At 39.7% G+C, this 13,360-nt stretch overlaps 1 protein-coding gene across 9 annotated transcripts in view; it reads right to left on the bottom strand.

Annotated features, from left to right (window-relative positions):
• Positions 1 to 13,360, bottom strand: part of SPTLC2 (serine palmitoyltransferase long chain base subunit 2) — an 81,345-nt gene that overhangs the window by 39,214 nt on the left and 28,771 nt on the right. For all 9 annotated transcript variants that reach the window (XR_012673849.1, XR_012673850.1, XR_012673851.1 and 6 more), the window contains exons 7-9: positions 10,938 to 11,043; positions 9,874 to 10,093; positions 7,894 to 8,020 (exon numbers count right to left, since the gene is read on the bottom strand). Coding sequence is in view for 4 of the 9 variants with exons in the window: in XM_075151421.1 (XP_075007522.1) it covers positions 7,894 to 8,020; positions 9,874 to 10,093; positions 10,938 to 11,043 (453 nt within the window). In the remaining 5 variants the exon portion in view is untranslated. The remainder of the gene's footprint in view (positions 1 to 7,893; positions 8,021 to 9,873; positions 10,094 to 10,937; positions 11,044 to 13,360) is intronic.

Raw genomic sequence — 13,360 nt, 5'->3', positions numbered from 1 at the left:
CATACATCTTTTTGTGAAGACCTTGATCCATTCCCATAAGAGGCCCTGTACAACATCTCAAGTTTCTCCTTTGACAAAGATGCTTATAGTTAAGAAGTTCATCTCATGATAAAAGCTATAGCCTGCAAATTTGCCACCATGTCAGAGCTGCCCACATCTGCCTGTACATCTGTTATAGCAGCCGTACTTGTCCTTCTCCAATGTGCTCTCAGATTTACCCTAAAACTCTGCAATAATTTCAACAACAAGGGTGTTGAGCTTTCCTATGTTAGTAAGTTGTATTTGGCAAGCAGCTCCTGGTAGCCTGCCACCTGGAACTGCAGTGAGGTGGAAGAGTAGGCGTTGTGCCTGAAAAGACCCAAACCCTGGAGGCCTCGTCTCTGCTGTGACTTTTATAGACTTGTTTTTCCTGCACAGCTTTATTTTCCAAGGATCCTGGAAAGATCAAAGCTGGGCATATAAAACTCCCAATTGTCTCTACAATGCCAGGTCCTGAACAAAAAGTTACTTGTCAGGAATATAGCAATAAACCTAGAAAAGACAAGCTATTTGCAGTAAAGATTGGAGGTACTAAACATTCTGCTTCCAGCTCTTGGTACAGACAGTTATTCTGTAAGAGTACCACATCTAAGCACAGAGTACTTAGTTCTGGAGATGCTAATTGCAGGGCAAATGAGTTCTCCACTGACCATTTAAGGCCCGAGTTTGGCAACACACTTATACAATACAATATTAAGCCGACCAGCAGGAAGGCAAGCTTGAAGCTTGAAAACCTTAAGAAGCTTTGGAAGTATTTTACTGGCGCTTTTTTTTTTTTTTTGAAATCCCAGTGTCCGTAGACAAACAGTTAAGAAATCTTAGGAGCTGCTAGCCAACATGAACTTGAGAAGCATGCATACTCTGTAATACATTTTCCCCTACAGGCAGACAGCCTTGTAACCACAGCTTTTCCACTACACAACAATTATGCAATAACCTGAGCATTAAGAGAAGCTTACCCATGGCAGCAAGAGGCTCTACAGGTTGATTTATCCTGTTCTTGACAAGCCAATTTGTCTTGAGCTAAACCCAACTGTTGAAGCTAGACTGCAACAGAACCTGCACAATCTCATTTAAAGTTGTCTCAAATCTCTCCACTGGCCATATGCTCTCAAAACACATTAATTGGTGTGCAGGTTTTTCAGATAGCTTCTTCCTTCAAAGATTAAATCTGTACTATCTAAGGAAGCTTATTAATTCTGGGACATTAGCAAACATCTGCACACTAGTAGGACTAAAGTACACATTGTAGATTGTCAAGATCGTCCACGTTTGGGCATTTGTGGTAGATCAACCGCACTGATGTGAAATGGCATGAGTTGACCTGGTGCCAACCACATTTTACATCAGAACCCGCTAAAGTAGGCAAGGACAGTAGTTTGACTGGTCTGCAAGTCCCACATAGCCTAATACACCTGCACATAGACAACAGAAAGGGCTTCAGTTACAGACTGTTGCTTGTTTCCAAAGAAGCTAGAAACATTTACATTATATGGACTTCATAGAATGAAATTTTGCCATGTGTCTGTACACTGCAGACACTATTGCAATACTAGTATTAATTTTTCTACATCACCTCATTTATGATTACTCCTGTTCAAATGCTTTACCTTAACATTCATACTGACTTACAAGCATTTTAGTCACACTATTGCTAACAATATATGCTAGTGAGCTGCTACCCAGTGTTTTTTCCTTTCTCTGTATGAGCAGCACACCAGCATTCTGTAGAAATGAGGCACTTCAAGTGCTATTGAGAGTAAAAGGCGAGCCACACATTTTAAATCAAATGTAGTGTAAGATAGAAAGAAAAATGAAATTACTTCAAAGCCACATTCCTAGTTGTATTTCTGCTATGACAGATCAGTGTTTAGGCTGGGTGAAGATATAGGATGACAGCTCACACCTGAACAGAAATAGCAAGAACCAGAATGTTATGAGAACAAAGCAGGTGTACAGTTATAAAGGTTTATGAGCTCTTGCACAAACATCACAATGTTGATTAAAGTCCAAAAGAAGAGACACTGAAGATTTCTCACATTCCAATGCACAACACAAAGGGTACAGCTCTGCTAACGTCTGTAAACACTCTTCAAAGTACCAAAGGCTGAAAGATTTCTCCCACCCAGCCCAGGTTAAAGCAATTTTTCTGGAGGCTTGCCATGCTCTGTGGGAGGGAGGTAGGGGTGCAGCAACAAGCTGGATTTAAAAGATCCCCAGCTGGAAGCACAAATACCAAGAGTGATGTTTAAAACTGTTAGTCCCCTGGAGAGAAGCAGGAAACTCTCTTTATGACCCTCAGAGTATTTGTTTTTCCAACAGTTTCCCAGCTCAGCTTGAGATTCTCAAGGGCAGCAACAAAAAAAGTTTTCACTTTGCTGAAATTAGTTTTGACTGGTCCCTGGGTTCCCAAGGTGATAATTTAACACCTCATTAACAAGTGCATTATTGGAGGAAATTCAAATGAACCAATTTTAATGCTAATTGAATGTTTTCAACCTCCGCCTGCACAAGGAATATTTATTTCCCCTTTTGAGTACAACAGCAGCCACGGCTTCCATTTGGGGATCTACTGCTAACAATGGCAAGGTACAAACTTCATTTATAAATATACTATAAAGTACTTAAAATTCAATTCCAAGTGATGTAACATGGGCTATTCCTTCATTACTGCTTACACTTTATACTTGCATACACTTACGGCTTGTCTTTGGAAAGAAAAGGGGAGTATGTCCAACTTGAAGAAACCTACTGATTAGGCAGCCAATTGAACTACTGAGGTCATATCTTCACTTGAGGGCCTGATTAACCACATGGAAGTTAAAATACTAACTGCAGTCTTTCTCGCCTAGAATTTAAGTGGACCAGGCTTAGTTTTGTTTCCAGCATCTTCTCCCTGTGCATATTAACATTACAGCAATGGTCCTGCCTTCTCAACAGCTCAGTTAGGTTTAGTTCTCTGCCAACACAGCTGTACATTCTTATTCCCTATGGCTATAATTGGTTTAAGTACCTTTTCTGATTTAACTCACTCAAGTTTGTTGCACACAGCAATGGCAAGACTCGAAATCCGTATTTTTTTTTTTTTTTCTTCTTAAGGTTTCCTCTGACTAGATGTAATCAACTACTAGCTCTTCACAACCGAGGTGCTCAGATGAGACAAATACCAATCAAACTACGTGCAGCTGAGTAGCCTTCAAAGGTTAGTTATTCATTTCCAATAGTTTAGCAGCTGGGATGGCCTATGCAACTGCTACCTCCGTTGCTTGCGACATAAGAGCTATGTAGGGTAATAAACCTTGATTTCTATACAGTGCTCAACACAATGTTCATTCAAAATTTAAGTGCCATCTTGGGCAAGGTCTATCCACAACTTATTCTATATGTGCCACATATGGCACTGTGATTGGGTGTGGGATATTTGCCTCCTGAAACTGAGATGGAAGACAGTAAACTTGTTATAAACATCAACATGTATAATTATTATTATTGAGTTAACGTCCATGGAATGAAGTAGTTCACCTCTTTTTCAAGCCATTAACACTGCCAGCTTTAGTTCAAACTTAAAAACACTCCTGGATTTAACGCTCACCTTCAGTTTTGAATACACAGGACAGCAAACTAAGTTTCATCTCTGAAGGAGGTTAACCAGTTCCTAGACTGGTTTCACCTTGCATGTTTTGATTTGCCCACATCTCAGTCAGGTTACTTTATGATTTTCTTCCACTTGCCCCCACCGATGTTATCAGGGCAACAAACAGGCTGGGTCCTGAACACCAACAGTGCTAACAGAACTCCAGTTGCACAAGATATATCACTGGCTCTTACGTAAAAGGCAGAAAGGTTTCCCAGTCCTAGATTGTAATGGCGAAAAATCCAACTTTCAACTCAAACCGAACCATTGATGCTGAAAAATTCACCAAGTACAGTACTTAATATCATAAATCCCAACAATGTCTCATTTACCAGGACAAGCACCAAGCTGTCTCATTTTCCCTACAGTCAATTTAAATAACCCAAACACCACATGAACAACAAGAATCAAGTGGCTCTACACTACAAGTTTCCAGAACTCCATTCCAGGAATCAATTTTTCATCTTTGTGTATACTGTGACCCCAAAAAGTCTGCTTATTGTGTCTTTTTATTATTATTGTTTAAAAAAGCCCCTTTATCTACAAAACTATCCAAAGTTCATTCATCTTTGAGGCTGAACAGAGAGAAGGAGCAGCATCCACTGAACTGCTGACAAGCATCTGCAACACTTGCAACAATTTCAACCACAGTGACTTTGAACTGGAAAACCAGCTCCGAAATTTTTTTTTTTTGCAGAAAGAAGCCTTCTCCATCTCTCCTACTGACCTTGCTCTACTATATATATCAAAGCCAAATGTGATGATATGCGAGATACCCGTGTACATTGTCACTGGAGTCCTCTGACAACATTCTATGTGCTCAAGATAGACAACTGTTCCTTTGAAAAAATTCTCAAAGTGATCACAAATCAAGTGTGTTTTGGTTAAGACCACATGATGGTCTTCTAGCCAATTACATGCAAGACAAGTAATGCAAAGTAAAACAGGACAGACATACAGCATTGAGCTAATGATGTAGAGGAGTTTCAGAAGCAGTACTGCAAACACCACTACCAAGAACCCGTAACATGGCTTTGCCATCGCTTTGGCTGTTGCAGTGTTTTTTGCAGTCTGGATGAAGGAGCAAATAATATACTTGTATTCATATATAATTATATTCCCATAACTGTCTTCAGAGAGATTGAGGCTTGCTAGTGACCTACATGCATAAACAGTATAGAGAATTAACAGATTAGTTCGAACAGAAATCAAGACGCAAGAAACTACTGTCCCAATTCAGGCAGCACATCTTATGTTCTCTATAAGCAGCCATTCACCTTTTCATAGCATCTGTATTTTGTCTGTGTTGCATCCTACTAATATCCTATTTAGTCACTGGCAGCTTGCAGGAAAGATCTGAAAGGAGATATTTACTTTTTTTAGTTATGTAAAGTTTTAGTAATTACAATGCCTTATATTGTAAGTTTAGAGCCTCCAGGTGTTTCATTAGATTTAGAAATAACCTGAAGTATAAGAGGAGAGAATTAACTTATTCTTGCAAAGTAATACACAAAAAAACCTTTTGTCCTCAAAAACGAATTGCTTCCTTCTACTTATTTCTCAGCTACAGACCATCTCAATCTGACATCACAATTTCCACAAAGGTTTGATGCCATGGAGGACAGCAGCTTTTACAAATAGCGTATGGTGAACAGAAGCAGGCAGATAAAGAAGCCGCAAAGGCTCTTTTCAAGAAAGGATTCTTGAAGCCATTAAAAGATTTAGCTGTGGCCCAAAAAACGCGGTTAGGAGCTAGCCGTCTACTGTTCTGATTCCAGCTCCAATTCCTGTGCTCTTGTAAAACCATTGCCCTATCTCAGTTTTCCTTGACTAAGCAGTGAAATTTTTGTAATACACAGTCGATTCAGAAGTGCTTACCAGTGACCCAGTTTAACACTTTCTCTACTTGTCTTCCACAGTTAACAACTCTTACCAGCACCACTCTACTCCACATTTACTTGTAGTCAAACCAACTGCAGGCATTGTCCTCCAGAGCCCCACACATAATTCCACAGAATCCAAACAGAAGTTTTTCAGCCAAAGCCCTTAGACAAGGAAAAAAACTTTGTCATGCTATCACTAAGCAGCTGCTCAATTCACCCAATTGAACTTTTGCCAACTTCATCCACAGAAAATGCATACAAAGTAATATTATCTCTAAAGCCTTAAGGCAATTAAAAAAATGCATGACTGGGAAACAGCACAGTGCAGAAAATGAACAGAGAAGCACTTTCATGCTGGGATCATCCTATGAGGTGCTTATTCTAGCTGAAGGCTGACTTAGATGCTTAGAAAGCCAGTAACACTTTCACGAGACCTGTAGCTGAGAAATCCTTTCTGAGTATGAGCAGACAGGACTTTGGCTATCCAGCACTTCCGAAAAGCACTGCAGTTTGTACAGAAATCGGACATACAAAGGCTTCTTTGAAATGACACAGCTTTCAAGCACCAAACCGCTTCTTTTCTCAATAGAAAGAGTGGCTAGGAATTCTGGTACTCCTTAGCACCAAATTAGCAGGATGTAGCCTGACATGCATTTAAAGCAACACGACAACAAAAAAGGCCTTTTGAGTTTATTTTTTTGCCAAATTGGTTCCTGATCTGGTTCACCTTTCAGCTCTGATGGATCTTGCTGGCATAATAGCAGGAGAACAGACTGGAGTGGAAGTTGCTTCCATTCTCCCAGCTTGAACAAATATCACGCTGTAGCCTCAGAAAGGGGCAAAAATGCCTTAGTTTGAATACTGCGAACAGAAATCAGTTACACATTCCTTGCCTCCCACTTCATTAAGCAAAACAGATACTGGAAGAAACCCAAAACAAGCAACGCCTGAGCAGACCACAGACTGTTGGCAAATCATCAGCTAGGAAGAGCTCAAACAGTCACTTTTAAGATGACAGCAAAACCAAGCCCTTTTGCACCAAGTTTTCATGTAGTTTGAAGTTTGGTTAATATTTGTTCTCACGAGCAGCACTGGGGACAATTCTTGGCTGGTACAGGTATCTCACATGGACCACTCGGAAGCACTCAAAGCCAGCACAGATACAGGCTGCTGCCTGGCTGTACTTGCCTCAGTGATGACTTCCCTATTGAGCAACCACCAACACCAATTGCTGGCACTTAACTCTGTTCTCAGATAATGTAAGCAAATCGAATGAAACCTGTTATAACAGAAAAATTCTTAAGTCATTTCTTCAGCAAGCTTTTTCACTGTAGGAGTCATCTGCCAGGTTAGTTGGTCAGATGACCCATGTTCAAAAGCAAACACAGTTCTTCAGTATACACTACCACCTCGTGGCCAGATGCCTGAAACTCCCATAACTGAATATATTCTGCAGTTTGAATTTAAGAGCCTCTGAACTGAATGCCACTGACAGATCCTCAGCAAAATACACTGTCATCCTGTGTGAGCCGCTCACAACTTTTTAATTACCCGTGAAGAGGGAAAAGTATCCTACATGCAAAGTGCTGTACCATTTCAGTTTCAAGGCAGCTTACACAAGCGCAAGCTATTTACTTCATGCTATAACTAAAGGAAGCTGCTACCTACCAGGCAAATGAGACACAACAATTTGTGGTTTTGACTTTGAATGCATCGAGACTAGTACAGATTTCCCCTTTCTTACTTTCATAATGAAAAAAGAAAACTAAGACAATAAAGATGAATATGCTGAATTTCTTCTGCTGGTGCATTAAGTCTTGAAAACTGCCTCGAGCTCCCCAGGTAAAAAAGGGATTTCAGAAACACTCCCGTATTTACTGTAACTGAGGTGCAAACGTCAAATTATACTAGAGATGAAAATCAAAAGCATTGTCCCTGCAGTAACCAGCACACAAGACTGTAAAAGATACACAGCAAAATACTCTGAAAGCAATCTAAAAAGTGGGACAAATGACAAAGGACAGGCAAAGGGGAAGAGAAAGAACGAGACTAGAAAAGCTAGACACAGAACAAAAATCAATACAAGACAATACTGTGTCTTAGATAAGACTAAGATGACTTACCTCTGGCTGGAAATTCCTTATGCTGTTATTAGGCTGATCTGCCAAGTAGGATAGTGAATTGGTTTATTGCTCCAGAAATTCAAAGTCTACAGATAATTATAATTCTACTAACAGATAATTATGAAAGCGTCCACTGAATGAGTTATCTGTCAAAGTGATAAAGAGGCTCTGTTTGGCTTCCCCCTTCCACATGCTTACTGTTAGAAAGACTCACCAACAGTTGTACCATCTTCACCCATAATGCACTTCATGGAGGTGATGATTTGCTCCACAACAGGAGGTGACAGTGATGTTGCATACACAGCACTGTGAGAGTATGTCCTGAGGTAATCAATCAGTTCCTAGCAAGACACAAGAGGCATCAGACATTGCCTTCCCAGCAGTCAGAGAAATGCTTTATTGTCGTGTCTTAATCACACAGTAAAACGGGTCACCACAAGAAACCTCTTTCAGAATGCTCTGGAAGAGAGGTATCTCACGGATTGATTTTGCGGTACAAGTAATAAACAGTTGAAAAGTGAACAGCGGGGACATGACAACCCATAATTATGTTACAGGGCAAGAATGTGTGTTCATCAAAGACAAATGCCTATGACAGACTTGTTTAACACCACCAGCACTGGATTGCAACAAGGTGTTTGCATTACTCAAGCTGTGCGCAGGCTGTGTTTCAAAAGTGTTTATTATAACACTGGGAGTATAAAACAAATGAAATAGTGGGGAGCAGGATCCATAGGTGCTTATGTATCATGCTCAATATAATTGTTTCCCCACAAAAGTCCCAAACAGGGAAACAGGTCACAAAAATATTTCCTCCCATTTATCAGCACAATATAAATAAAGCAGCAGGTGTAATTTAAGAGTGCAAGAACCTCAGCATCCCCCTCCTGCATTTCCCAGTTAAACACACCTGCTACATTTGTTAGAGGGCAAAAGCAGGTCATTTAGGAACAAAGGACCAACACACTGTAGATCTAGGCTGCTTGTTGTTAACTGTAACAAAACCACTCTAAAATACCCAGACCACTCCAGAAAAATATTATAAAGACTAGTGTGAATGCCAGGACAGATTCTATCTTCTGCTACCATAAAATTAATAATGATGGCCCTATAGATAGCACAAGCTGGGAACATATAGAAATATGTGGAAGTGTTCAATTTTATGTTGCTGTCTGCCTGGAGTCAGAGTTAAATGACAGGAAGTGTAAAAGGACTTTGAACTAAACTAGGTAAGAAGATTTAAGGCTTCTTACCTCTGAAGCAATCCCTCAAACAGTAGCTAAAACACAGTTGCGAAGGACTCTTAGCTGCTTCACCTTATGCCAAGGGAGTTAATCCCACTAGCTCACTACCTTTGGAAAAAGATTAATACGGTGCTTTCTTCTGGAGAAGGTGTCAGAGTAATTTTAATTCGACTGTAGTAAACTCCCAAAGAGGAACATCTGCAAGTTCCATCTCCATTTGGATGGGCTGAGGTAATTGTCACTATTAGTATCTAAAAAACTATTGTCCTGGTAGGAAAATGGTAGAATTTTACTCTCAAATAACGCTTAGAAGCCTGATCTGTGAGATACATTTGAGGATATGAGAAAGGGGACACATGCAATTGCCTACACCCATCCCTCCCAAAAGAAGGGGTTTGGCAAGGGCAACACTTTCTATCAGTACCTTCCAATAGAAGGGAGTAAGAGAGTCAGTAGCAAAAAAAAAAAAAACCCCAAACAAAAAACTAACAAACACCACCACCAAAACCCAAAAAGGGAAGAAGTGTCTTTTTATAAAGCAAACTGTTCAAGTCCTGAGGGAATCAGTTCTACCAGACTAACTCAAGAAGGGGATTTTCCTCCAAACAGGCTGAAAAACTTCAGCTTTTGGCATTTTTCCTGCAAGTCTCCTTAAAAGTAACATTAAGAAATCCCTGCTTCCTGGCTCCTAGCAGTTCCTAAAAAGATATTACACTACTACTGTATATTCTGCAAACCGAGATCATCACTGACCATATAAGAACTATACAATTATAAGGTATTTTACTAGATTAGACTCCTCTGCATTGCACAGACTTTCACTGTACTAGACAGTACGTAAAATTATGAAACAAATAGACAATCAGGGTACTTGAGAAATAGATCAACTTTGAAATGCTTAGTGAAGGACTCCACCACCTGAAAGAGCCATGAGATTCCCAGCTTTTTACCTTCTTGCCCCCAATGTATCCTCCAGCAGCTCCAAAGCTTTTGGTGAATGTTCCCATCATAACATCCACATCTTCAGGACTGAGTCCAAAATACTCCACTACACCCCGGCCACTGGGACCCAGGGCACCTATACTATGAGCCTCATCAAGGTACAGATAGGATTTGTACTTCTTCTTAAGGGCAATCACTTCAGGCAAACGGACTATGGATCCCTCCATACTGTTGAGAAACAGAAATTCAGTGTAAGTTGATTTAATGGTTGGGGCCTCCTTATAAAGCCTGAAGTTACTAAGCTTTCTTTTCTTCATTCTTTCAGAAATTATGAACACATGAAATTTGCTAGACACATTGTGTTCTGCAGAGAGAGGAAAGATAACTCCTCATTGCACCCGGGGCCCAGATCGCTACTTGCTACCTGTGTAACATCTCTGGGACGCTGACATACAAACTAAATAGCAGCAGCACGAGGAAGTTAAGGCAAAGGAATGTGTTCAGTGACAAATTTATAAATGAATTATCTCATTTTTACTTCCACCCTAATGTCAGTATTCTGATCTGACATCTACTTACCTATTGTTTTTAAGTTTAAGAACTGACTAGGCTCTCATTAGAAGCAGTCCAAAATGCCCCATTTTTGCTGAAAGTCACTATGATTTAAATGCCTAACACAGCTAAGCCTACTACATGCTCCTACTCACTCTCAGCAAAAACATTCAGTTTGCACAATTCCATTCACACTAGCATCATCTAGTGAGCACAGAAAGAATGGAATGGACAAGCAATTTAAGACCTCAGCTCTGATGTAAATAATCAGTTTAGATTAATTAATTTCTACAATCTAATCAAGATGTGGGAAGCATTGTGATAACACCAGGTGCAGCTAGAGTACTAGCACAGAAAGTCCAGGATGTGAGACATACATAGCTCAATTTAATTCGCAGATGAGATTAATGAAATAACTATGAAGTGACAATATTCATAGTTTGATTTGGCAAAGGAACCCAAATACTAAGCAGCTAGATCTCATGTGGAGGGTCTTAGGAATATAAAGAATAGTTTGTACCTGTATATTCCTTCCACCAAGATAAGAATTTTTTTCCAGGGCCTCCGTGTACGAGGTTGCCCATGCACAATAGCATCTTTGAGCAGCTTCTCCAGGCTTTGCATATCTGCACCAGAAATTACTGTTAAATGGTACCAAAACAGCTACTAGCTTGAGCTTTGACGTGACTAAAGACAGCAATACTCCAGAAATGCACAAATTGCTCCAATGTGGAGGGCAGACCATACATAAGTCAGTAAGCATGGGCTTCATCTAGATGCGGGCCCACTGATAAGATTAAAGGGAATGGTGACTGTATGAACTCCAAGGAATAATTTCATCATTCTAAGGTAAAAGCACAAGCTAGAGTATTAGGCACAAACAGCAAACAAGGAAGGAAGGAAAAGAAAAAAAGAAAAAAAAAAAGGAAGGCATCTCATTGTAAGGAAAAGAGAAAGTAAGTTATGTAGTAAACGTGTCCCTGTGGATAGAAATAACTTGAAAAAGAACAAGCAAGCTCAAGGATAATCAACTAAAGGTAAGTAGAAGATAGACCAAAGTGCAGGACAAGAAGGAGAGCAAGTGTATTACTTTGTTTAAAATTGAAGGGACTGGAAGTATGGAACAGGAAGCTACTAAACCAAAAACAGAAAAGGAAGAAAAAAGAACCACCAGTGTAGGAAAGAGGACAGCGCTCAGCATATCAGAAACTAGACAGATGAAGTTGTTGTTAGCAACGTATTCTGAAACCGTACTAGCTTTGGCTACAACACTTCACGTGATCCTAAGAGACCTGACTACAGTCCTGAAAAAAAACCTGTGAAAAGGAGTGAAGATGGGAGTAATCAAACCATAAAAGGTAAAGTGCTGAGCAAGAGACAGCTATAAACACTAGGGCATGAAAAAGAGCACAAACAATCATGAAAAGAGGACTGGTAGACTAGGGCAGTTGCAGCAGCGAGAGGAGCTTGTGAACTAGAACTAGACTAGAAATTATACAGCAAAATAGGTCAGTAATAGACTGTTAAGAGACAGCTAATTTTCAGAAAAAGACAAAGATTAAGAACTCAGCAGAGGAGTCCTTGCCTCCAACAAATCTCTCAGGGAAAAAAGGACAAGTTTAGTGCAGTTAGGGAGAATAATACAATATAAACTTCTGCTCTGATCTCTCAAGAAAGAGAGAAAGACTGGGAACTAGGTCTGACCTTAATAAAAAGGACAAACTGCAGAATAAGGTACGAAAAAAATGAAAACATTGAAAAAGGATTTTAAAGGGGATTTTTCATTTTTTTCCATGATTTCTAAAAAGCAGAATATGAATGAAACCATTAACATCTCAGGAAAATGAAGTTAACTAAGGCAGCATAGAGTATAACAAGAGCAGGACAGAGAACACATACATAACTATGAATTGAACATCATCTTGACGGGCCAAGATCATTGCTTGCATTTTGCATTCTGATTCTAATCTGCCATTCCATTCTCTTTCACAGATCCACACCATCTATAAGGTTTCTAGACTATCCCCCAATCTCACCATTGCCAGTTTGTACCCCGTTCCCACAGATCATCTGTTCTTCCTCATCACACCAGAGCTTCCAAGTCCTTCTCCTCACACCCAGAACTCTTTGTCACCAGTGTTCTCAGAAATTCTGGAACTGGATGCAATGTTCAGAAGTATGTCTATTTAAATGCAGAAGTTGAATGCAAAGCTTTTGTGATCTTGCCCAGCAATCAAGATTTATGAAGAATTAAGGAAAGGGAAAAAAAAAAAACAAAGCCACCAGAATGTTATGGTAAGCTCTACAATTCTGTAATGAAAATTATTCAAATGATAGAGAACAAGAAAGAGAGAACACAAAAGAAACAATAAGCACAGCAGAGGATGCACTATCCTTCGTCCTAAGTAGGACGAAGAAAGGAAAATAATTGCAGCCACCCAAGCTTTGCTGTCACCACCACAGATTTCAAAGACAGCAAGAGTCATCACGATCTCACAGATCGATACTATAAAGAGTATTAGGAGCAGCTGAAGAATGAAGATAGTGGCTTTACTAATCAAGGACAACCAGGTACCTCTTTCACTGAGAATAAGAGAAGGAAACCCTAAGTATTTTTAATCTGAAAGTTATTCTAAATACCTCCTTTAATGGAAGCTGAAACTAGCAATGTGAAAATTCTGTGTATTTTGGAAACAAATACTTAAAGCAAGTAACTCAGTAAAATTAATCTATGCATCACATCTCAAAAATTCCTTTTGTACTACATTGTACCAATGCATGGCTGTCTAGTTTAGGTAGGACATCTGCATTCATAAGCTTTTGTTACTGTAGGATCATGTCAGCATCTGGTCCTAAAATTAAACTTTCTTTTCCCCCAGATTGTAATTTAGACCACTACGAGATTGCATTACTATGTGACATAGACTGTTAGAATAGTCTAAC

This window comes from Calonectris borealis, chromosome 5 (assembly GCF_964195595.1).
Source record: "Calonectris borealis chromosome 5, bCalBor7.hap1.2, whole genome shotgun sequence".
NCBI classification, from domain to species: Eukaryota; Metazoa; Chordata; class Aves; order Procellariiformes; family Procellariidae; genus Calonectris; species Calonectris borealis.
Note: the sequence above shows the minus strand (reverse complement) of the source record. Positions and strands in the feature narration are given on the sequence as shown.